General features: G+C 41.5%; 2 protein-coding genes across 4 annotated transcripts in view; both read right to left on the bottom strand.

Moving 5' to 3' along the window:
• Positions 1 to 502: 502 nt before the first annotated feature.
• On the bottom strand, positions 503 to 10,149 carry purg (purine-rich element binding protein G). Its single transcript, XM_086135329.1, has one exon. It carries the CDS (start codon positions 9,591 to 9,593, stop codon positions 8,562 to 8,564), a length of 1,032 nt encoding a protein of 343 aa, XP_085991455.1. The 5' UTR covers positions 9,594 to 10,149; the 3' UTR covers positions 503 to 8,561.
• Positions 10,150 to 10,381: 232 nt separating this feature from the next.
• Positions 10,382 to 23,500, bottom strand: part of il6st (interleukin 6 cytokine family signal transduce) — a 44,141-nt gene continuing 31,022 nt past the window's right edge. For 2 of the 3 annotated variants that reach the window (XM_086134276.1, XM_086134278.1), the window contains 6 exons: positions 23,271 to 23,372; positions 20,610 to 20,753; positions 18,675 to 18,818; positions 16,995 to 17,091; positions 16,482 to 16,563; positions 10,382 to 15,547 (listed from right to left, as the gene is read on the bottom strand). In XM_086134276.1, coding sequence (XP_085990402.1) covers positions 14,939 to 15,547; positions 16,482 to 16,563; positions 16,995 to 17,091; positions 18,675 to 18,818; positions 20,610 to 20,753; positions 23,271 to 23,372 — 1,178 coding nt within the window. In that variant the 3' untranslated portion in view covers positions 10,382 to 14,938. The remainder of the gene's footprint in view (positions 15,548 to 16,481; positions 16,564 to 16,994; positions 17,092 to 18,674; positions 18,819 to 20,609; positions 20,754 to 23,270; positions 23,373 to 23,500) is intronic. The other variant, XM_086134277.1, reaches the window with a different exon arrangement.

The following is a 23,500-nucleotide window of genomic DNA, read 5'->3' as shown; positions in this document are numbered from 1 at the left end:
AAACATGCAAGTTTGGTTTCTCGAAGACTCGGCCCACATGTCCACAAAGGTATGGCTAGCATCCCTTTGTTGCAGTTCTACATTTCGATATATTTGTAGAAAGGAGTTAGACACACAGTTTTTTTTCTGGCTCGTGTGAAATTTGCCTACCTTAGCAGTAGTTAGTTTTAAGGTGCATATTGCAAAGTAGTTTGCATGTTCTCCCCGGGCCTGCGTGGGTTTTCTCCGGGTGCTCCGGTTTCCTCTCACATTCCAAAAACATGCATGGCAGGTTGATTGGACGCTCTAAATTGTCCCTAGGTGTGAGTGTGGGCGTGGATGGTTGTTGGTCTCTGTGTGCCCTGCGATTGGCTGGCAACTGATTCAGGGTGTCCCCCGCCTACGGCCCGAAGACGGCTGGGATAGGCTCCAGCACCCCCCGCGACCCTAGTGGGGATCAAGCGGTTCGGAAAATGGATGGATGGATTGCAAAGTATGAGAGGAAAACATTCCAACCACGTGATCATTTTGGAAAAAGTTTAATAACCAACTTTTATTAAAGAAAAAAAACAAACAAACAATAAAATATGCGTCTTTTTTCCATGTTTCCTGTATTATTGAGCTCATTGTTTTCCCAACTCAAATAACAATAAGACATACTTGATGTTTCATGTTCCATATATTTTGCTACATTGAACCATACTTCAACACATAACCATCTTAATATGAGTGAATGGTTAAGAAAAAAAAGTTACGGGATTGTCTGTCTTTTAGGCTGCAGGCAGAACGCCATGTAAGCGCCCATGTCATTGTTTTCAACAGTTAGCTTTATGATCGACAGACTTTGTTCCAACTGATTTTTTTTCAAATATGACAAAGGTTTGTAATGTGGGACTTTTTGAGAACAGCAGTAAGACATGAAATTATTTTGTTTTCCTAATCTTGGCATGCATTTAGCTTGGGTCCAAAGAAGCACCTTTATATCGTGTAACATAGCACCATTTTTTTCCCCTCCATATAATTTTTCTGTTATACTAGGACCCAACCAACGGCATGCAGACACTCTAAAACGTTGCCGTCTCGGTTACCATTTCTAAACATAGCTTGATTTCAAACATTACAAGGCAAGTAATGATTACTGATAAAGTACTTGACATAAAGTGAATGAACTAGTACAGTACAAAACCTGTTGAGATTATTATTTTTTTTGTTAAATCATACTCTAACGGACTACAGGACACTCCAATATACGTAACACTTATCCTAAAATGTACACATCTTAACCATGTTTTTCAGGTCTATTAACTTTCAAACAAAAACCCAACTCATCTCTAAGTTCCATGCTCCAGAACCGCGAAGAGGGCAAAACTAAACAGCAAACCATCACTTCTTCAGTATGCAAACATTCACATGACAAGCACAAACACATTTTCACTTTGTCACCACAAGTCCCACTTCTTTACCTTTATTTATATATATATATACTGTATATATAATATACTTTGTTAGACGACCATTGTCATCCTGCATATGACTGCCCTGTCCAAATCACGGCATGAGAACTACTTTCCTCAGTGGACATCATTGTTCCCGAATGAACACAACACACAATGAAAATAGACAAAATGCACAGTCTCGCATTGTAAAGGTACTTTAAGGCGTCTTTGTTAGGAGAAGCAGATTTCCCTTCATGAGGTTAATCATCAATGTCCCCAAAATCCTACGACCATAACGCTGACTGGAATCTTCATTCCATCTTCAGTATTATTCCCTAGCTCCGCCCCACCCAGGCCTTAAACAAATGACTAAATTTATGTCCTTTACATCACTCAGCTTCTGAAGCTTTTTTTTTTTTGTGTGTTGTCACTATCGCATATTCTACGTATTAACTGAACCCTCGTTACATACACTCTAAAAACAATGGATCAAAAAGAGAGCAACCCGTTTTGGGGGGTTATCCATTTAACCAAAAAAGTTGGGTCAAAATGAACCCCCCCCCCCCCCAAAAACAAACAAACCAAAATCGGTTTGTTTTGTACAAACCCCCACAAATTTAGGCGTTTCATCCAAACAATTTATTCGATCCAACTATTTAGAGTTGTGTTTTTATTTTACCCATAATTTTTCAGTATGTAGTCATTTGTGTTAAAACAACTGTTTCTCGGAACGAATGTTTCACACCTACAAAATGAATAGCGATTGTTATTTGAACCACTCTCTGAGGGTAAACACAAGTAAACAATCTGTCAACGTACTGCAATTCACAGTAGGTCAGAAGACCAAAGCAGCTCTCATTTGGGACGGGTCATGTCTAACAACATCATCTCAAGACGTAATTCGAAACGGATTATTATACAGTGTGTGGCACATTTATTAGTGGCCTGCTCTTTTTGCGCACATTTTTTTACTTCTTTCTTCTCAGCCATCAAAATTTGTAGCTGAACACAAATGCGGGTAATAAATACACTTGATTGGTATACAGTGTAAGATCTATGAGGTTCGTCTTGATAGTCAAAGAAAAACCCAAAAGAAAAATTGGTCTGCATATGACGTGCTTTGGAAGTAGCCGAGTCGCTTTTCATGTTTTCAGGGAAGCAACGCATGCAGTGCAATCTCCAATAGACGAATACGCGGATGACGCCAAGATGTGTCAGTTCCAAGCATGAACCCCGTGAAGCACAGATTTAACCCTGTCATCTCCCTCAAAAGACAAAGACAAAAAAAATAGATCTATTCAAAAAGCAGCAGCTAACTAACAATGCCGACGCTCTACATTGAGTTCATGACGATATCTCATCCTTAACTCATTCAGTACCAGCTAATTCTGGACCAAGTCTGAAAAGACGTTTAAAAACGTCTTTGGGAGTGAATGAGTTAAGAGGTTGCACGAAGACTCTTTCTGAGGACATATTAGCGGCTGTGACTGCCACATTATCGGCTGCTTTTGACACGTTTCTTCTAAATTTACTCCGACTCTTATTTAACGTGATTATTATCATTTGCACTGGTTTTACACAAAATGGGGAAATTCTATCTCGTCAAATCCAAAGAAAAGTGGTGTTAAAGAGCAGCTTATCAGATTCTTACAGTTTTGGATCGTTGGTTGTCAAGGCATGAATAGAAAGAATCCCACTACATTAACTGATTACAAAGCAGCAGAACAAAAAAAAAAGTGCAGCTTTTATTTAAAGTGCTTTTTTTTTCAAAGAACATATTTGGAATTCAAGCGACAGATTCCAAGGCAATTTTCAAGAAATTAATTTTCTGATCTGTCGAGTATAAACACATAACAGTTAGCGCTAATCAGTGGCGAAAGCAAGATTTGCAGCTTGCTTTTTGAGCCAAATTCAGCAGTCTGTGAAACAATTTCAACAAATTCGTTCATGGAATCAGTAAACCGCAATCAGTATTTTCCGAATAAATTGTGCTTTGAGGTACACCTTCTATATTTCCACTTGTATGAAAATAAATCAATTCACTATATAAGTGTTCTTCACGCTCTACAAGACAGAACAAACACAGCAAACCCATCAAAAAGTGCTTCACAAGAACTGACAAACCACCGATTCATCTTTTAAACACCAGTCTTGATGAACAGTTGACTCATTTGTTGTTCTTCTTCCACCAAGACCATATTATTTCATCTCTTCACTAAACTGCTAAGTACAAACATCAAAAAAACAGAAGATGACAGTACAGACAAGAGAGACGGTCTGATGTCTTATCAAGGTCTGGTTGGAACTAAAAATGTCTGAATAGTTTCTGATCAGACAGTTGAGGACATTTCAACCTTGGCTGGGCTCTGCGTGAGTGTAATTACAATAGCAAAGATGCTTACACTCTTAAAAGTGCGAAGTGAAAAGTAACTCAAATTACCGGTAGGTAAAATGACCAACCCAGAGCTGAGTCCAAAAGGGACCGAACCACTGCTAGGTTATTTATCCGCAGCAGATTGGGTTGAAAATTTGGGCCAGCATGTTGGATTGAACTTTTGAGAAAGCATTGGGCGAACAGCGACCAATGCCGATGAGTTAAAGTTACCAAGAAATGTGTTACCATGTTATATCAGTGTCGCTGTGGTTATAAATTACAAATTAAAAGCATTTGGGTTAAAAATGGACTAACCCATTATTTTAATTTGATTCAACTTTCTGGGTTGGTTTGTACAAAATTACACAATTTTAGGAGCTGTTGGTGTGTTTTTTAGATATATATAAAAACAAGTCATATTTAGGGGTTGTTTGTGCAAAACAATCCAGAAAGTTGGGTGAAATTGACCCAAGGAGTGGATTGTCCATTTTTCACCCACATTGGGTTATTTTTGACCCAACTGTTTTTTTGGGGGGTTTTTTTGGTGTCGCAACATTTTCTGAGAGGAAGAAGCAACTTGCATCTGTCATAGGTCATCACAACAAGTCACTTGCATCATACACTCTTAAAACTGCTTGCTCAAATAACCCAGATTGGTTGAGCTTGTTATAACCCAACATTGAAGTCCAAAAGACACCTAACCAATGGTGTGTTTTATTATTCCCAGTGCATTGGGATGAGGATTTGACCCAACACTTTGGGTCAAGATTTTGATTAAACAAAACAACTATGCATATTGATGAGTTAAAGCCATCAAGGAATTGGTTACCAGGTTATTAGTATATCTATCCATCCATGATCTGAAGCGCTTTATCTAGGAGCCCTATTCTAGCTGACTTTGGCCAGTACAGCCTGAACTGGGTGTCAGCCCATTGCAGGGCACACATGGACCTAACAACTATTCATTCCTTCATATTCACAATCACACCTCAGGACAAGTTAGAGTGATCGATTATTAGGAGTGTTACAACAGTAATCATTTTATGACCAACATTTTCTATTTGAAGCCAAGCCCCTGTGTCGAAAGTCAACAGTGGTCCCCTCCAAGACACCCAGCGGCCATTATTGTTTTCTAAACATGTTACGGTAACCCTTTCAGGGACAGCGGTTACTACAGTGGACAGCTAATCAATTTATCAGGTTACAGGGTGCGTGAAAGGGTTACATTTACTTCAAATTCAGAACGCAAAAAAAAAAAAGAAAAAAAGAAGGGGCCATCAGCCTCAGTTTTTTGGCACACCCAAATCCAATCTTCAACCCAATCTGCTGGGTCAAAATAATGAACCCAACCTTGGTTAAAAGTAACCCATTCTGCTCAAAATCCTCAACTACCCAGCGAGTTGTATTGAAAAACAACCTAGCATTTGTGTGTGTGTGTGTGTATGAAGCCACAAATTGGCCCATATACAGTACGTGCAGTACAGAAACGGTGTAAAAGACTGCGTGATGATCGGATATTCGACATGGTTGTTAGAAATATCAATTAATGCATGCTTCATTTGTATTACCGTAATATACAGTATGTTTTACGTTATTGCAACCTTTGGTCAGTTAAGCAATAAAGAATTACCGGTACATTAAATCGTGGTTTACAGGTTCATACGAGCATCGAGATTGAATACAGTAATAAATCAGAATTAGGACGTTAGTCTTTCGTCTTGACCCCTCGTCCACGTAGCTCATACACAATCTACCAAGTGCTCAATGTACAGCGAACTGCTATCCGAGTTCTAATCAAAAGCAGCATTTCAGAAGATTTTTGGAAGAAAAAGAAGACACCAACATATTTATATATACACAAGTGATAACCTTTCTTTCAGTCGACCATAGCGATATAGATTTAAAACATAGCATTTTGGATAGGGCCAAGACATATGGAAGGTATACCGTCCCATGGGAGCAGGATATTGAGCCCTTTCGATGCTCTCACTTTTGTTCAGCGAACCAGCGTGCATCGAGGTGCTGAACGAGTCTGGTTTTACCTTCACTTCTATTTTTCTCGCGATTGACCTGAGCTATCCTCCATGGGGCCCATCTACATACCGAAACCAAAAGAGGGTGAAAAATATATAGCACCATGCGTTTTTGTTCATATTTCAAGTATTTTCAAACTGAATTCCATTGTTCTAAACATCCAGCGGGTTGAAAATAAGAAATGAGGAAATTACCCTTCAGTCATTTTATTCCTGTAAATGTGAAGTGTCAAAATCTTGGGAGCACGCGTGGGAAATGAAATAGAATTCTCCTTTTGAGTGTCCAAAATAGTTTTCAAGGCATCATTCACAGTTGTGGGGCTCAACTGGGCAGAAAACCAAAATATTCCATTTAAACATAATCATTTGGTCCATTTATGATATTTTTACGTTTGAATGAATATTCAGGTACTGATGTCCTTGTTGCTTCTCGGCCGGGGAATTAGACCCTCCGATCATAAAGTACTTAAAGCAGCATGTAATAAAATCAGAAAAGGAGAATCTCTAATACACAAATAGGCCTACACGTAAACATGCCACTTTTATTCATTTTAATCTTTCTGTGACAATTGTGTGTGCTTGTGGGATGGTAAAATGTCTGCATGAAAAAAGGTATGAGCTGTTTAACCCTTTCAGGGACAGCGGCGACGGTGGACAGCTTATCATGTTATCAGGTTACAGGGTGCATGAAAGGGTTGAAGGAATTATTTTTAAATGTTCATGACCACTGCTGAGCCGGTTTGTAAATCGATTGTCTGTAATGAACGAAGAATGCGAGCGTGACGCTTAGGTGAAATTCCTTTGAAACAATGGCAACAATGGTTACCTCCGCTGCAAGTGGAAACAGAGCAGTTTGTAATTCTATTTTCTTGTTGTTTGGACGGTGAGCAAATTAGATACAATATGAAAAAAAACGGTTTGTTATTTACAAAAGATGAAAGGTTCACGCTCACTCGACATTACTAGCGATGAAAACACAGATAGCGGAGTCCTACAGAATGCAACAAGAGACGATGGCCCCTTCAGGCACTCACTACGATTGATGTTGAGAGCAAGCTGTTCAATACAGTGAGACCAAAAAGTGGTCTCATATCCATTAAAAGGGGGAAGAAAAAAAACAGGCCAGACAACAGACACATTTGAGTGAATTTTTGTCATTGAGCTAGCAGCCACTAGCTTTGTATAATTATTTGTCGGACACACAAATTGGCTGTAACTTCTATCATCGCCAGTAATGAACCCCCCAAACATCTGTCATTCACCTATTGTAATCTTAAGGATTATTTGATCATGGGGGGGAAAAAATGAAAAATGAATTGTTTTTTTTGGGGGGTGGGGGGTGAAGATGATTCTAATGATACGGGTGAAGATCTCTGATGAATCACCATGCATCACTTGCTCATGGTAAATTCAATTTGTTTGTGAAAAGACTTCTAAATGATATAAAGTATTACATAATTCGCTACACTGGGGGTATAGTACAAGTTAGATCAATTCTTTTGTAGTTATAAGTTTTTAATTCATTCTGTTAAAAATATTTCTCAAAGTGCTTGTGTTGGATTGCAGGGTGAATGTTAATGTACTGCACCACTCAGTCAGCCATGTTTCAAAAGTAAGCGAGGGGATCTGTTGGTGCACAACATACGTTAATAACATCAATAAACACCTCAGGTCTTGACTTACAGGTTGCCAGCCCCAAAATGAGTGTGAAAATCGCTACATTTTATAAACTGCAGGATGTTCTATATGATATTTATATTTATATTTTTACATATATATATATATTCATTGCATCATACCTTCTTGAAATGACCTGTAGCATAAATCGAATTGTAATTCCACTGAGTCGAACCAAATTGAATAGTTCCACTTTAAAATGGAACCTTTTTTAAATAGTCTATGATTGGAAAGATGCACACTCCAAAAATGTGTGTGTGTGTGTGTGTGCACGTCTTTGAGTTACGGTGTGACTGAAATAAATGACCTCTGCTTCTGAGATTGTGCATCATTAACCCATCTATGATGGTCACATGCAATTCACGTCAGCATCAAATAACATTCTGCAGGTGAAAAGTTACAACCATATGTCACATCACCTGTGACTCATATTCTCTTTGGAAACCTGCATCAGAAGCAAAGCGGCCTCCTTGCACACCACGAGGCCATATTGACTGTCTGAAACATTAGCAAGTATATCACATTTGTAAGACATGAGATGTAGGGACAATAAGAAGCTTGTTACCCCACATGGGACCCCGAAAACAAGTCAAACATCAATTAACATTTTCCTTTTTGATCAATGATAAACCTATCAGTCATTTTATAAATGGTATATCTCTTCATACAAATTCTTTATCGGCTCAAAACTGTTATACATTTTGAACGCACACACACACACACAGAGAGAGAGAGAGAGAGAGAGAGAGATCGTTTCTTAGCATGTCTTTTACACGTTGCCACAGTTCCACCATTTAATAGTTTTTTAGTGCATTTAAAGTAGTATTCGATTTAGAAGACGGGCGTGGGCGTGTTAAAGCAGGATTTTGAGAAGATGTGTTGATTTTGACTTGGGGGCTTTATATTTCTGATTTATAAGCGCTAAAATTCAATCTACTTGTCTTTTCGGGGGCACACACACACACACACACACACACACACACACACACACACACACACACACACAGTACGGACGTTACACAAGTGCACGATTTGGAGCTTCCGTCCGACTGCCAAGGTCGCTCAGTCCTGCTCCTCACTGTCCTGCCGAGCGTCAGCGCTCTTCTCTTTGTGACAATGAAAAATTCTCCGCATCTCCTCTTCGTAACGGATGAAATTCTCCCCGAATCTCGCCCAGGCTTTTAAAGGGACGGTGATGGTGTTTCTGTACGGCTGGCGCACTTCGCTGATTTTTAAAAAGACGCCATAGCGGTTGGAACCGACGTCAAAATAAAACCTCTTGTTGTCCACGCGAAAGGACGCGGCCTCTGGAAGCTCGGGGCTTTCGTCGTGGTTCCTGGTCGCGGCTCGACCGCGCTCGTCGCACTCGTCCTCGCCGTAGTCCTCGATGAGCTGCGACAGCGCGTCCCTGAACTCGATGAGACCCTGTGCGGGCAGCACGATGGTCTGTTCGATCCCCTGGCCGTAGTAGCCCATCGTGCCGTGCCCTTTGCTGACAGTCTGCCGTATGCGTAGGAACCTCCCCCTCTGGTTCTCCTTCAGGTCCAGAAAGTACTTTCGGTTGTCCCTCTCGATGAATTCGCTCTTGAGGACGCGATGCGCGTGGTCGTCTGACGCCGCAGAGCCAGTGGGCGACGACGCGGGCTCCTGCGCTCTCCTGCGGGGTTCGAGCGCGCGGCCCTGATCGTTGCCGCCGTGCTCGTCGAGCTGCGGCGGCGGCGGCTGGGGCGCGAGGCCCCCCCGCAATCCGATCCGGGCGTAATAGTCGATGAAATCCCCCAGGCAGTAGCGGAGCGCGGGCGCCATCGACATGGACAGAGTCAGTTTGCTCTTCCGAATGTTATCGTGGCGGCCTTTGCCGATCCACACCTCGGCGATTTTGAGGAAGCGTCCGCGCACGCTCTGCTTCACGTCCAGGTAGAAACGTTTCTTCTGGATATCGACCCGTTTGGAGGCGAGCTCCTGGATGTCGCTGCCCTGCTGCTGGGGGCCGGTCTGCGCATATTGCTGAGGATAGGTGGCTCTCGGCAAAGAGTCTGACGCAATCTTACCCCGGACTCTCTCCATTCCTCCGCAACATCCATCGGCCAGCATGATTCAGATTCCGCTTCTCGACAGCTCAGGAACACACGATTCCCCCATGCCCGTGCGCCTTCATTCCAACATCTGGCGAGCGTGGAGACAAGTTGGCCAGATGCCTCGAATGACCGAAAGATGGCAGCTAGTTTGGAGGCATCAGCTGATCGTGTCGCCGTGTCCCGAATAAAGGTCAGGCTCGCTTATTTAGCCACTGCAATCCGCCATCGCTTTTGCATCACCTATATGAATTGCAGCAAGCTCATTCAGAGAGCGAGCCGGGGAAGCGGTCGACCTGAAATGGGAGGAGGCGCGCAATCTACTACATGAACCCGATGAACCCATCCACCCCCTCCCGTCCTGAGGATACCTCTGTTCAAGATTCACACAGTCACTGTGGGAAAGATGGAGCTCTTGCCTCTGACATCATACAGACCTCCTGTTGTGATTTAAAATGAAAAATGCTGATATATGATAGCGGCTCAATACAATAAATACTAAATCAAATCAAAAATAATAACCCTCCCATACGTGGTTAGCTTGATGTCGAAGCCTGCACTTTTATAAAACCAGTAACCATCATGATCACATATCTGTCGTCGAGGGGGGGGGGGGGGGGGGATGCAGCAGAATGTTCAAGTTATCCTTGACGGATTAAAATGAGTTCTATAATTTACATAGATTTTTTTGTGTGTGTGTAAATACATAAAGGAGGCGACATGATTGATTTCATGAGTCCAGAAAAATCCAAAGTTTTCAAGAGATGCTGAATTAATTACGTTTCGTACACAAATTCCCATGACACATTCAGCAGACATGTATTTTTATTTTATTTGTTAAACCTAAACCCTTTCAAGGACAGCGGTTACTGCAGTGGACAGTTTATCAGCTTATCAGGTTACAGGTTATTATTATTGGTGCATGAAAGAGTTAAAATGCCTTAATGCAAGCAAGGCTTCCAACGCTTATGCTCTCATCACCATTCAGGTGCAAATCACATAGCAAACATCCTGTCTGACTCATGCTTAGCACATGATTAGAAAAAAAAAGGGATTATAACTGTGTGAAGGCAGTGCCATTAACTCAATCAGACATTGCCTTCCGCCCAAACATCAACTTTTTTATTAAGTGCTGGCAAGTGCAAAACGTGCAAATACTTTATTACAGATTTTTTTTCAGGTATCTGTAGCCTACTTGAGTACCGAACAAAATCATTTTTAAATATTGGAAACAAATCTGGCTGCACAGGTTGAGTAGCCTTGGATTATTAACAGTTGCAGCACACAAAGTGCCTGGAGATTGTGCTTGCTGTAATCATTACAGCAAGCACAATTATTACATTACAGTGTAATGTTTTATTTTGTGGATCCGATCAATGACAACCGATCACTGCAAAATATCTGCTGACCTGCTCCAGATCTGCGCAAAGCCTAGCTGAGATACTTATACTGAACAAAAATATCAATGGAACACGTTTCCCATTTCCTCACAAGCTGAATTTAGTTCTTTGTCTTTGGACACAGAAGGCCTTTAAAAAAAAATAAAAATATAATAAAATACTGCTCGCAAACTCTGTTAAGGAAGACTTCTTTGCTGAAAATAATCCATCCATCTCACACGTGTGGTATATCAAGACTGTAAATAAGTAGCATGATTATTGCACAGGTGTGCCTGAGGTTGTCTATAAAAGGCCACAATTCACTTTTATTATTTATGAGTTGGTACTTTTTTACTTTTACTTCCTTCAAAGATTTGGATCAGTACTTCTAGGTTCACCAGACTTTTTTTTATTTTTTATTTTTTTTAAACAAGTCCGTTCACTTCTACATAAGTGTGAGCACTTCTGCAACCTAAGCTGAGAATAGTGTGATATATGTTTATTTTCATTGTGAAAGGCACTCCAAAACACACTGAAATGAACACTGACAATAAGAATATGTTACTGTGAGCTTGTGACTTGATCTGCATCCAAGTTCACAGTTAAGATGAAGATTGTGACCAATGTAACAAAAACAACAGACCATAAATCAAACATACAATCTCAAAGTTGCTTTGTTTAAATGCCTGCCACATTGCAAAAAGGCACACACCTCTGCCCATGCTCAAGTGACATTTTGAAATGCAATATCTGGAATTAACTCTAAAAGTGCATTTCTGGTATACTTGTGACACAAAGTCGATCAAACCAACACTGTGGGTTGTTTACCAGTTGACTGCAGGGCATATATTAAGCCAGACAAATGTTCACACTCACATTCGCAGCGTGACTGAGTGGGAACTGAACCTACGCTGCATGCACTTGGAAGCGAAGCAAGTGAAGCACTCAGTGACTAATACAAAGTTATGGAAATGTAATTTGACAGTGAAAGCAAGTCACTAACTAAATACTAATACTGTAATTAGAAAGCAGGAATATTTAAACACTATAAAAAAATAATAAAGGGAACAAACAGTACAATGACCACAGCGTCAGTCACACTTAAGGGATACTATTCTGCCCTGTTTGGGAGCAATAACAATTGTGAAGCAATGTCACCTGCTTGTGTAAATGGGACCAATAGAAAAAACCTCGATCAAGGAATGGTTTTGCAACTCGTGGCCGCAGACACCTTCCCTCGCCACATCCTCACTTGAAGAGCCACGGCCAGTTTTCTATTTTTACACTGCCAGCGTCATAGGGAGCACCGTACCTACGGCACAAATAAGTTGCTCCAAGATGGCTCAGCCATACGCGCTTTGGCCAGATGGTTTGTTGTGTCTCCTAGCATGTGCATAAAGGAGATATCAGGAAACAGGCCAGTACACCAGGAAAGATGGATGGGGCTGTAGGAGGGCAAGGGAGGAAACGGAGAGAGCATTGCTGGAGTTTCAAAAATTGATCTCCAGCAGGCTTCTGGTTAGGTTTTTTTGTCATGTTTTAGCAGAAAATTCAAAGGATGTCTTTTATATTGATGCAGTGCTCCAGGTATGGATGAAAAGCCTTCAGTAGACCATTTGTCATCTCATCAGGGTCACACCAAGTCATTATACAGTGGAACCTCGATTTAACTGGACAGAAAATAGCGTCCTGTCCACGCAGAATACAGTAATCCCTCGTTAATGGGTTAATGGGGACCAAAACCACCCGCGATAAATGAAAATCTGCGAAGTAGCGACCCCCAACCCCCGTATAGGTATCTGTACATTGGTATGAGTATAAATAATATTTATAAGGCCAAATTCAAAGTGCATGAAAATGACGACTCACCACAGCCCCGAGCTTGATTTTCTGCAACCAGACGGGCCCATCTTGGGGTAATAGGAGACAATGACCCTTCAAGTGTGTGGTTGTGTCCAGTCTACTTCGTAATCGAGTTTTAGTCGCCGTTGCTGCAGAAACTCCCCACCTCACACAGGATGTCGGAAATAGCAACAGTGCTATTGTGGCGATCTCAGAGTATTCAGCCATAACTTTAATCCAGTTGTCTCGAACGTACTTTTAAAGCCGCTGTCATGTGCGATCTCCAGCAGTTTTTTTTTTGCTCATTTTGCGAGCTCCAGCGTTTTGTTTTTAGTGTAATCGGTAACGTGACCGAGAAGCGTGGTTTGACGTGAGTCAAGCGTGACACAGACGGATGTAACGGAGAATCCGGTAATTTTTCAAAATAAAACATCTTTCGTATTCCGTAATAAATTAAACGGAATGAAGGCAAGTTCTTTCTGTACCAAATGTCCTGCGGACCGGTACCGGTCCGCGGACCGGCGGTTGGGAACCTCTGCTCTATGTGACTCGCTGTTGTTTTGCTGACTTTCGCTGCTTTTTGCGGATCGTTTGCGGACTTAATTTTTTTTTTTTTTTTTTATGAATATGTTTGAAAAAATTCCGCGATGCACTGAAGCCGCGCTAAACAAAGCACGAAATAGCAAGGGATCACTGTACAATCTTCTTTGTACAGTATCTTTCAAACTCTGTTAGTTCCGGAATTGGCTGCAATTGGCCATGGCGCCAATAAACAGCGCTGTTGCAGCATCAACAGACAGAAACTGCTCACATATTTCCAACTTGCGTTGCTCTCATCATAGAGAACAGACGAACTGTGCATACCCCTTTAAAACCCCCCAAAAAAACTTGGTGCACGTTCGGCGCCAGGGCCAGTGCTGTGCTTAGTTGGTGCTTAACAAGTTCTTACAAAGAGCCAAGTAGGAGCTACGTCATTTCGTCATTGTAAAGCATCCAAACGACACTGCTTATGTCAACGTTTAGCCAAGAGCGGCTGCGCCATTAATAGTAATGCACTGTAAGCATCTGCTAGGCAACATAACATAGCATTGATGATACTTGAATGTAGTATGTCACAGTCAGAGCATGTAATCAGCAACGCTTATACTGTATCTTTATTAATCATTGTAGAAGATTACGAGGTTGGCTACAGCGAGAGCCAATTTTGGTGGGGGCGGGGGGGAAGAAATAACTGGTGCTAACCTGGGTAGTGACCTGGAACTAGCGTTAGCACAAGCATGGTGGAAAAGGGCCAACAGTAGACTAGAGCAGGCTGAAATGGTTGCCAATGTTGCGGCCATGTTGGCAGTGACAATTTTCCCAGCAAAGGCAAAGCACGTGCATACTATATATATTTTTTAGGGGGGGGGGGGGGGTACTGTTGTTTTTTTGATGGGGAAAGACCTTATCTATCACATTTAATCGTAATGACGGTGAAAAAAGCAAGTGTTAACATCGTGGCTCATGACTGCGATCAGATAGACGCCATTATCCTCGCCCCAAGCACCACCAACAAGGTGAGTTTGAGTAAACCTTTCATGCAGTTTTGAGCCCCCCCCCCTCCACAAACACACATTTATTTACAATAATTTTGTACTGTAGTGGGTATTTTCAGGCTATGGAAAAAAAGTACAAAACAATAACTTTGCACTGTAATGGGTGGTTTTAAGAGCACGAAAAAAAGCAATTTGATGTAATGGACAACTGGCTCGAACGGACGGACCCCTTCCTCCAATTAGTCCGTCGGATCTAGGTTCCACTGGTTAACGCAACATGGCAGCCATGCATACATCTTTACTACCAGAGAGACTTAGATATTGAGTGATTTGAGTATGATTCTGTATCCAGTCTTTTGTGGCGTTAGGACTTGCGTTCCAGGGATCATTCCGACGACATGTTCTTCATTCAACATTATCAAAGGATTTTCATCTGGAATATATGTGTACCCATTATTTTTTTGAAAATGTTGTTCTGCTTCGTTAAGAGCAAACAGAGAACAGAAGTAATAGTATCCTTTTGGGATTACCAAAGACTTGAAATGAACATGCAACATCAACACTGGCACACGTCATCTACAAACCACAGGCTTGTCCTGTAAACGTTCTTACTGTGGCCTATAGCCACCAAGCTGTGGCATGTAACTGGAGAGAGACTGGCCGTCTGCAAGTGTTTTCTGCTCACTGTCTTCTCCCGAGGGACACATGTCCAGCTGCAACAGGACCTCCTGTGGCTCCACCTCCAGCTGGTTCAACTCAGGAAAGCTGCCATTGTCTTGGTTCCATGCAGAGTGTGAGAAGCAAGGCCCTTGTGAGAATGGCTGGGTAGCTCTGCTGCCCTCCTGCACTAAAAGGTCCGGGTTCTCCTCAGAGTCCAGAAGCGGCTGTGTGGACTCGGAACGGGAGAAAATGAGCTGCTGAGGTTGGGCGCTTGGGGTCTGGCCTTTGTAACCATTCGAGGCCACCACTGAGGAGTACTGAACAGTGCTGGCTGTGGTGTCAGCAATGTCAGCACCCTCATCGCTGTCAGACACACTCTGACGAGGTGAAGACATGCAAGAGGAGCCTCCGATGCCACTGCTGTGCTCCTCAGACAGATACTTGTCCTTCTTGAGAGCCAGGCTCGTTTTGTCTTCCTCAGACACCGATTTCCCATCACTTACGTCCACATCAAGCACACTGATGCCAGACAGAAAGTTCTCCTTTGGTGTCTCTGGCTGTGGTGGAATGGGAAGAGACAATCTTAAAAACAGCAATGGCGCAAGATTCTGTGAGATATATAATGCATGTTACATTCTTCCGGGTAATCCCCGCACTTGACGAAATTTACCAAATTGTGACAAAGTGTCAATGGTATTATTTATAGATAGCTTTACGTCCCCATCAAATAATATGAGGTGTAGGTAATATTAATGGCCACCTGGAGTCACCATTCGCTCATTGTACACTGCAGCAACGATGAATGTGAATGAGTGTTTGCTTTTAAATGGCGGGTCTGCTCTGTTGAGTGACAAACATTAGCACTGGCCGGCTATTTCCTCACTATGGCATTTGCCTCTGTGGTGACATTATTAGTTGAGACAATCTGCAGGTGTGCCAAGAATGTGCTTCCGATTTATTGTTGTTGTTTTTTTTAAACCATTCATTTAATGAAGTGACCGAAAGATTACTGGCAGCTGTTTACATCCTCCCTCTAACGATACTGACTGTTATGAATTACACTTGGTTCTATCTATTCAGTTAGCAAACAATGTTTATATGCAGATGAGTAGGCTGTACCATACTGTACAGTACAATAGGAATAAAAACAAAATAATCAGTGATGCACAGACTGTACATTTCAATATGACATTGAATGTTAACGTTGTGATAGTTAATTATAAATATTTAAATGTTTGTGGCACATATGAAGCACAACAGAATGCCCTTTTGTTCTTCACTAAAATTAGAATGTATAGTGCGGTTTATTGTTTTGAAGCGGTAATATTAGAGCTGTCAACATAATACATATTTGTATGCTTACATGACAAAATGTTAATTAATGTAAATACGTTTACAGTACTGAAAACATCGCCTGCACAGTTTAAGTGTTTATAACGGCATTGGAGACTGGATTATACCAATTACTGGTATTTTAATTACAGTCCTTACTTTTAAAGGATAATCAGGGGACCAGTTTCCAATGGTGCTCTTTCTCGGGTTTGGGATCCAAGGCCATAAATTCTTCCTGATTCTATGGGAGAGGAAAAAGATGACAATAAAATCGCTGCATTAGGGCTTGACATCAACACAAGGGATCAACATTTCAGCAAGTGAACATGAAAGAAAAAGAAATATTAAGTCTAATATCAATTTAATCGACCTCAAACTTTTTTGTTCAATTTATTTTGCTCACTTAAAATGATGCCTTTTCATTTGCAAAGAATGCTAAATTGTGTGTCAGATCCAGAAAGCAAAAATAAAACAATAGGCATCACTGTTGTTTACAATGCATATTAGCTAAGTGGTTTGGATCATTCTGCGAATCAGACAGTTTTGTAAAGCTCTGGCAGTAGCGTCTGAGAGGATTAGATAAAAAGTGTCTCCTTGTTAAGATGTCATCACTAAAAGACAGAACTCCTTCCTTATTCCTCAAAGACATGCAAACCGTCGTCCTCTACTTACACGTCTTTTTTGTAGATGCACAGCAACATGGTTAAGAGAACCACAAAGAGAAAGCCAAGGCTCACTCCAACCACAATCATCTCAATCTCCCCCGGTGCTGTGGGAAACAAACAACATTTCAGGACAATTCTCCAACAGATTTGACAAACTCAACGAGCCACAGCCGTTGTCAGCTACTACATGTTGGAAAAGTAAATACTGTATGAGGAGTTCAAATATGGGCGACCAGGTGGTCGACTGGTTGGCACGTCGGCCTCACAGTGTAGAGGTGCTGGGTTCGATTCCGCTTTCCTGTGTGGAGCTTGCATGTTCTCCCCGTGCCTGCATGGGTTTTCTCTGGGTGCTCCGGTTTCCTCCCACATTCCAAAAACATGCATGGCAGGCTGATTGAACACTCAAAATTGTCCCTAGGTGCGATAATGTGCGCGGATGGTTGTTTGTCTCTGTGTCCTGCAATTGGTTGGCAACCGGTTCAGGGTGTCCCCTGCCTACTGCCCGAAGACAGCTGGCATAGGCTCCAACATGCCCTGCGAGGCCAAAGTCCTAACCAGTCGACCACCGGGCCGCCCGCTACATTTTCAACACACGGTAACTTAATATGATCACTCGTAACACTTCAAAATCATACTGAGCGCAAGGTTGTTTGGCTAGCATAAGATATCCTTTATTTGTCCCACACTGGGGAAATCAACAACAATTACAACAAACACACTTACAAAGCATGAGCAGCAATATGTATTTTTGATGGAAAATTAGCACTTGTTTTCAAATACAGTTCAGCCATTACCTCTTAAGCTTACGGGGCAACAGTCACTCCATGGTAGAAAGCTTCAGGACTTGATTGTGATTGGTTAATCAGGGTCGAATCATTAGCTAGCAGTGCTTACATCATCAAACTTCAGCACATTTACTGTTCTAGAGAGTCACAGTCGCCGCTGCTCTCTGCACTACACAGCAGTTGAGCAGGTGAGTGATGTCATAACCTGGCGACGCAGTAGGTAACTGACGCAATAATCATGCGACACAACGAATCGATGCTTACATTCGTTACCGACACTTTTAAATATGGATTTTTATCAATATCTTCAACTCTTTGTTGCAGGCCTACAAACTTGTTATACTTTTTCACTGTTACATAGATTTGGACAATCCACTATATGTTAAATCGCGTCATGCTGTTACGTCATTTAGTGGGCACCCTGCAAACATCAAAAAAGTTTGACAAAGTCAGCCGGAAAGGCAAAATCAAGCCAACCGACGCAGCAAATATGCACTCATTAGCCATGTTAGCATGTTTGTTGGGTGTCTGATCGGTGTTCAATCAAATCGCTTGGTTGGAGCTCACAGTTTTATAATGAATGCAAATGTTTACACAAAATACACAAATGAAATTGGCTTATTTGCCGTGGCAACACTGAGGACCTGGCCACAGCATCCTGGTTTCTGAATAGCAGCATCAATATGAAAATGGGCTGTGGAATCTTCAATGTTCGCATTTACATTATCAATGCATTTGAAACAATATCCGTTTCAATGTGGATAATCCAATATTTTTCTCATTTAAAGTAAATCCATAGCTAATCTATTTGAGCGGACTTTCAATGTCATGCCCGCTTCCACAAGCAAATTCACGAGGTGAAGCACCTCGAAACTGTTTGTACAAAAGCTGATCCCACTTACCATATTTCAGGGTGGTAAATGAATGGTTTGTGCCATCGGTCGAGCCCCCATTGGTGGATGCCCTGATCCAGGCATCATACTTGGTGTTAGCTGACAGTGAAGTCAGGACATATGAGGTGATGGTCGCTGGTACGGTGATTGCTGCTGATTGGGGAAAACAGATTTATGGAAAGTTTTTAATACAAGAAAAGGATATGTACACTCTCCTACTAAAGAATTGGAAGACTGAAACGGTGGGTTTGACATCAAAAGAATATGTGACAAGCGCAACATTTCAGCCTTGTTCCATATATTTACAACTGAAGATGATAACATAACTTAATGGACATAAAGTGAAACCCCAGGTGTTCACAGTTTGGGATTCACAAATTTGGATTTTTTTTTTCCGAAGCCTAACCTCTGTCCATCCATCCATCCATTTTCCGAACCGCTTGATCCCCACTAGGGTCGCGGGGGGTGCTGGAGCCTATCCCAGCTGTCTTCGGGCAGTAGGCGGGGGACACCCTGAATCGGTTGCCAGCCAATCGCAGGGCACACAGAGACCAACAACCATCCGCGCTCACATTCACACCTAAGGACAATTTAGAGCGTTCAATCAGCCTGCCATGCATGTTTTTGGAATGTGGGAGGAAACCGGAGTAAACCCACGCAGGCCCGGGGAGAACATGCAAACACCACACAGGGAGGCCGGAGCTGGAATTGAACCCGGTACCTCTGCACTGTGAAGTCGACGTGCTAACCACTGGACTACCGGGCCGCCCCTAACCTCTGTCATTACCTGTAAATCTTGCCTTTTGTTTGTTTTTTGGCTCAGGTCAAAGCAATAAAGTATGACTCTGGCACCATCTCGTGGAATAGCGGCGTTAATGTTAGGTTTGATTTAATAATCAATCAATAAATCAAACCAAACATTTGGGGGGGGGGGGGGGTCCTGGTTTTAGGAGGTCCTTCCACTCCTTGACCTTTTTGCATGATTGAAGATGAATTTGGTTGCAATTATTTAGTTATTTATTCAAAAGGAACAGCATGATTCTTTTGAATTGTGTTCATTTTGATGCGTGTTAGATCTTCAATGATGATTACTGAGCCCTGAGTGCAGCCATTACGAAAAGAAGATAATACCAAAAGCATAGTTAACTACTGACTAAACGAAGGAAGAAGGAGACAAGCAAGACTTGTAAAGATATTTATCCCCTTGTGGATATGAGCCCATGAGGTTTGGGTGTCTTTTTGTTGAAGCAATTGTCTTAATAACTTTTGTCTTTAATTTATTGTTTCGTAATGCCATGTATTGCCTGTATTTCTGCAAAGGAATAAACCCTGTATTTATATGGACTTTGTGTCGTGCTTCATGCTAGCATACTGAGGGAGCTACATATCAAGATTTCTTGGACATAGTATTTTTGATGTTTTGTAAAGCGCCTTGTTACAGCTGCAGTGGTTGTGAAGGCTCTATGTAAATAAAGCTGTATTGTGTTGTATTCCTTTAGCATAGCTCCATCTAGTGGATGCATAGCACAACCGCAGGCACTTTTGTAGCTTCGATTCTATGCTCTTTATAATGTGGTACGCCCTGTATATGAAAACAGTTTTAAAATAGGCCACTCATTGCAGGTGCACCTTATAATCCGAAGTGCCTTATAGTGCACAAAATACGGTACTTACACTCTTACGAGTGACCCCTATTATCGCTAGAGCCGCATAAACATCTGCGTTTTACATTTCAATGTGCTTGAGGCGCAAGATGCGAATTTTTAATCTTGTACTGCGATCCAAATCCTCTTATTTCATGCGTGGCCCATGTCTCATATTCTTTTAACTTCCAACCAAAAGGGTTACAGTTTAAATCAAAAAGAAAATACTGTTTCAATGCTTTTTGAGGGGAATGTGAAGAAACATGCAGAACTACTTCAAGAAGCCACCACAGATACATACAGCGTTTACTCCCACTTGAATAGAAAATTGTGTAGTTTGTGATGAAGCCTTGCCGTTCGTGTTGCGGAATTTCATTCCACACAAGCTCTGCTTGATTTCGTCCTGGTTTACCATTAAGTCGAACAGAGGGGCCTACCAAAGGAGCTGAAAAAAAGATAAAGAATAGAGCATCAAGAAACTGCTGTATAACCAAAACGATTGAGCGTTTTTATATCTGAGTAAACGTAAGACAAATGTCAGGCACAAAAAACTAATACAGTACTGTAGTTTCTCTGTGAGGAAGCAGGTAAAATGAACTTTCATTCGCTTTTCTACAATTAAACAATTTTTTCCCCCACACAAAATTTAGAAATGATAGTTCTTAACCTGGGTTCGATTGAACCCTCGGGGTACGGTGAATCCGTCTCAGGGGTTCGACAGAGCCTCTGCCATGGAGGTTAAGACATCCCGACTCAACATGTCAATTAGTTAAGATCCGCCCGCTTGGCCATCACTGGCTGCAGATGATCACATTACATTGCTTGTCCAATCAGTGCTGCGGAAAATTTAGTTCGCTCAGTAGTCACCGTGTGATTGTCGTGATAGTACGTCGTAAAATTTAAAAAACGTATACTTATGTCTTGAAATTGTATTTACTTTTTTCCGTTTTGAATAAATGCATTTTTTAATGTTTTGAATTTGTAAAAAGTCATATTTTTGTTTTTCACTAATGAATAGTTCGGCGAATGTGCCTCTGAACTGGTTGGGTTCAGTCCCTCTAACACGCTTAAGAACCATTATTAACCTTATTAACCATTATTAACCACCTTATATAGGTGTAGTCACACCAGAAAAGTGCTTTGATAGGACTTTTTTGGGGGGGGGGGGGTGCAGCATTCATACTGTACTTTTTGCAAGTCGACTATGTTCTGTAAACACATAGACATGAGTTGCAAATCATTGTATTATGTTTTAATTCATGTTTAAAGCGATGTCCCAACTTTATTGGACTTAGCATTGCAAGTCTTATAAGGACACACACCCTTAACTGAAACTTGTAACCTTCCAAGCAGATGTATGATGACAAGGACTCACCAGTGTAGTGAGATGGAAACTTTCAGATAATTTTAGACATCTGGGTATTGTAGATTTGGAACATTCTCGATATTTGCCGTCACAATCGTTGAAAAATGTTCACTGAAAATACTAATTTTATCAATGCTCTGTCTCAAAATTCTTTACCTGCCACTGCTTCTATACTGTCGTCATGACCGCGTAAACAAATGCACACAGGATCCCCTGTGTGCATTTCAGTTACATGGCGTCTGGAGCGCTATTGGTTGTCAGAGCCTATTGTGTCTTCTTTCATGATCGAATCAAACTGTGGAATTTAACCCTTTCAAGCACCCCGTAACCCAGTGCTTCTCAATTATTTTCTGTCATGCCCCCCCCAGGAAGAAGAAAACATCTTGCCCCGCCCCGTGCGACTAGAAATAGTATCATTTGTCTATAAAATTGTTATAAATACACCTCTGCGTAACAGTACGTCCTTATTAATGTATAAGAGAATAAAAAAAGAAAGAAATAGCTTTATTAACTGTAACAGAAAAGATTTAAAGTGCATCTGAAATTCAAAAATAAAATTAAATCCTTAATATTGTGCTCCTGAATTAATGTTGGTGATCAGTTTGAATGCATTATTATTTATTTATTTTATGTAATTTTATTTTTCAATATCGTATGGTTTGACATGTTCAGTCAAAAAATGTTTACATTTTCAGTAAAAAACGTTTAACCTGCAAAACAAACATATATAAAATAATTTGTGCTGATTTTTTAAAATCAAAGATGATGTCTGGATTAATGGCTACAATCAGCACGTTTTGCAATGCACAGCTTTTCGAAGCGAGGTTTGAAGCAGGACTATAACTCTCAGCTCCTGCTCAATGTGTCGCCGGGACCTGTATTTTAGTTTACTGAAGCAGCAGTCACAAAGCAGGATGATTGTTGGCAATATTTGGCACGTTTTCGCTGAAAAACGTCAAGCGGCTTATCAGCGTGATTGGGGTGTCGTGTCTTTAAGTGACACCTTAATTCATTTGGCTTCATGCTGTCCGCTGTCTTTCCTCCCACCGTAGTCACAGTGAAGCCAAGAGCTACACACACTTCGTCATATTTCCGCCCTTCGAATGCTCCCTGCGCACACTCTGCCAATGAGAGCGCCACTGCCCCCTAATGTAGTGGAGGTGCAACTGCACTTTATTCTAGGACAGGAAAAATAAAATCTAAATAAAAAAGTATGTTCCCCGAGGTCAAAAGCGCCCCCCTTGACCGAGCCATTTGGGGGTGGGGCGGGGCACTATTTCAGAAGCACTGCTGTTGCTGATAACATGATAAACTGTCCTCTGTACGAACCGCTGTCCCTGAAAGGGTTAAAAGGAGGAGGTTCCAACGCAGTGTTTCTCCTTGTTTAGACGTTCTGTCAGGACAGTGCACTGTACTGTGTCACATTCGATTTCTGTGTTAAGTGAAAACTTGCACGTTGTGTAAAGTCTACTCTAATATAATGAAACTGACATTGTCATCCCACAGCTAAAATGCTAACCTGATTTGAACTGTCCTGAAATGGACCTCCTGGTAAAAGTGTCAATGAGCATTTAAGACATGATCATGAAACCTTACCTCGTTCCTCAAGAAAAGCTTCTACTCTTGCTGGTTTTCCTGTCCATCCAGAGTATATGGGATATACAGATATGTTGTAGCAAATAAACTTCTCGATGTTGCCTTTGTGTAAGAGAGGTAAAATAAAGCATGTTTTAATGAATGGAACAAGGTGACTGTGAGCAGAAAAACAGTTTCATTTAATGCCCTCACAAATTTATCAACGTGCAATATTCAAACAAATGCGCAGA

Source organism: Hippocampus guttulatus, chromosome 17 (assembly GCF_054856545.1).
Source record: "Hippocampus guttulatus isolate MCC_2025c chromosome 17, RoL_Hgut_1.0, whole genome shotgun sequence".
NCBI classification, from domain to species: Eukaryota; Metazoa; Chordata; class Actinopteri; order Syngnathiformes; family Syngnathidae; genus Hippocampus; species Hippocampus guttulatus.
The sequence above is the reverse complement of the archived record's forward strand: the minus strand, read 5'-3'. Positions and strand labels throughout refer to the sequence as shown.

Excerpts from the sequence above, each read along its gene's own strand:
- purg (XM_086135329.1), bottom strand. The coding sequence starts at position 9,593 with ATGCTGGCCGATGGATGTTGCGGAGGAATGGAGAGAGTCCGGGGTAAG.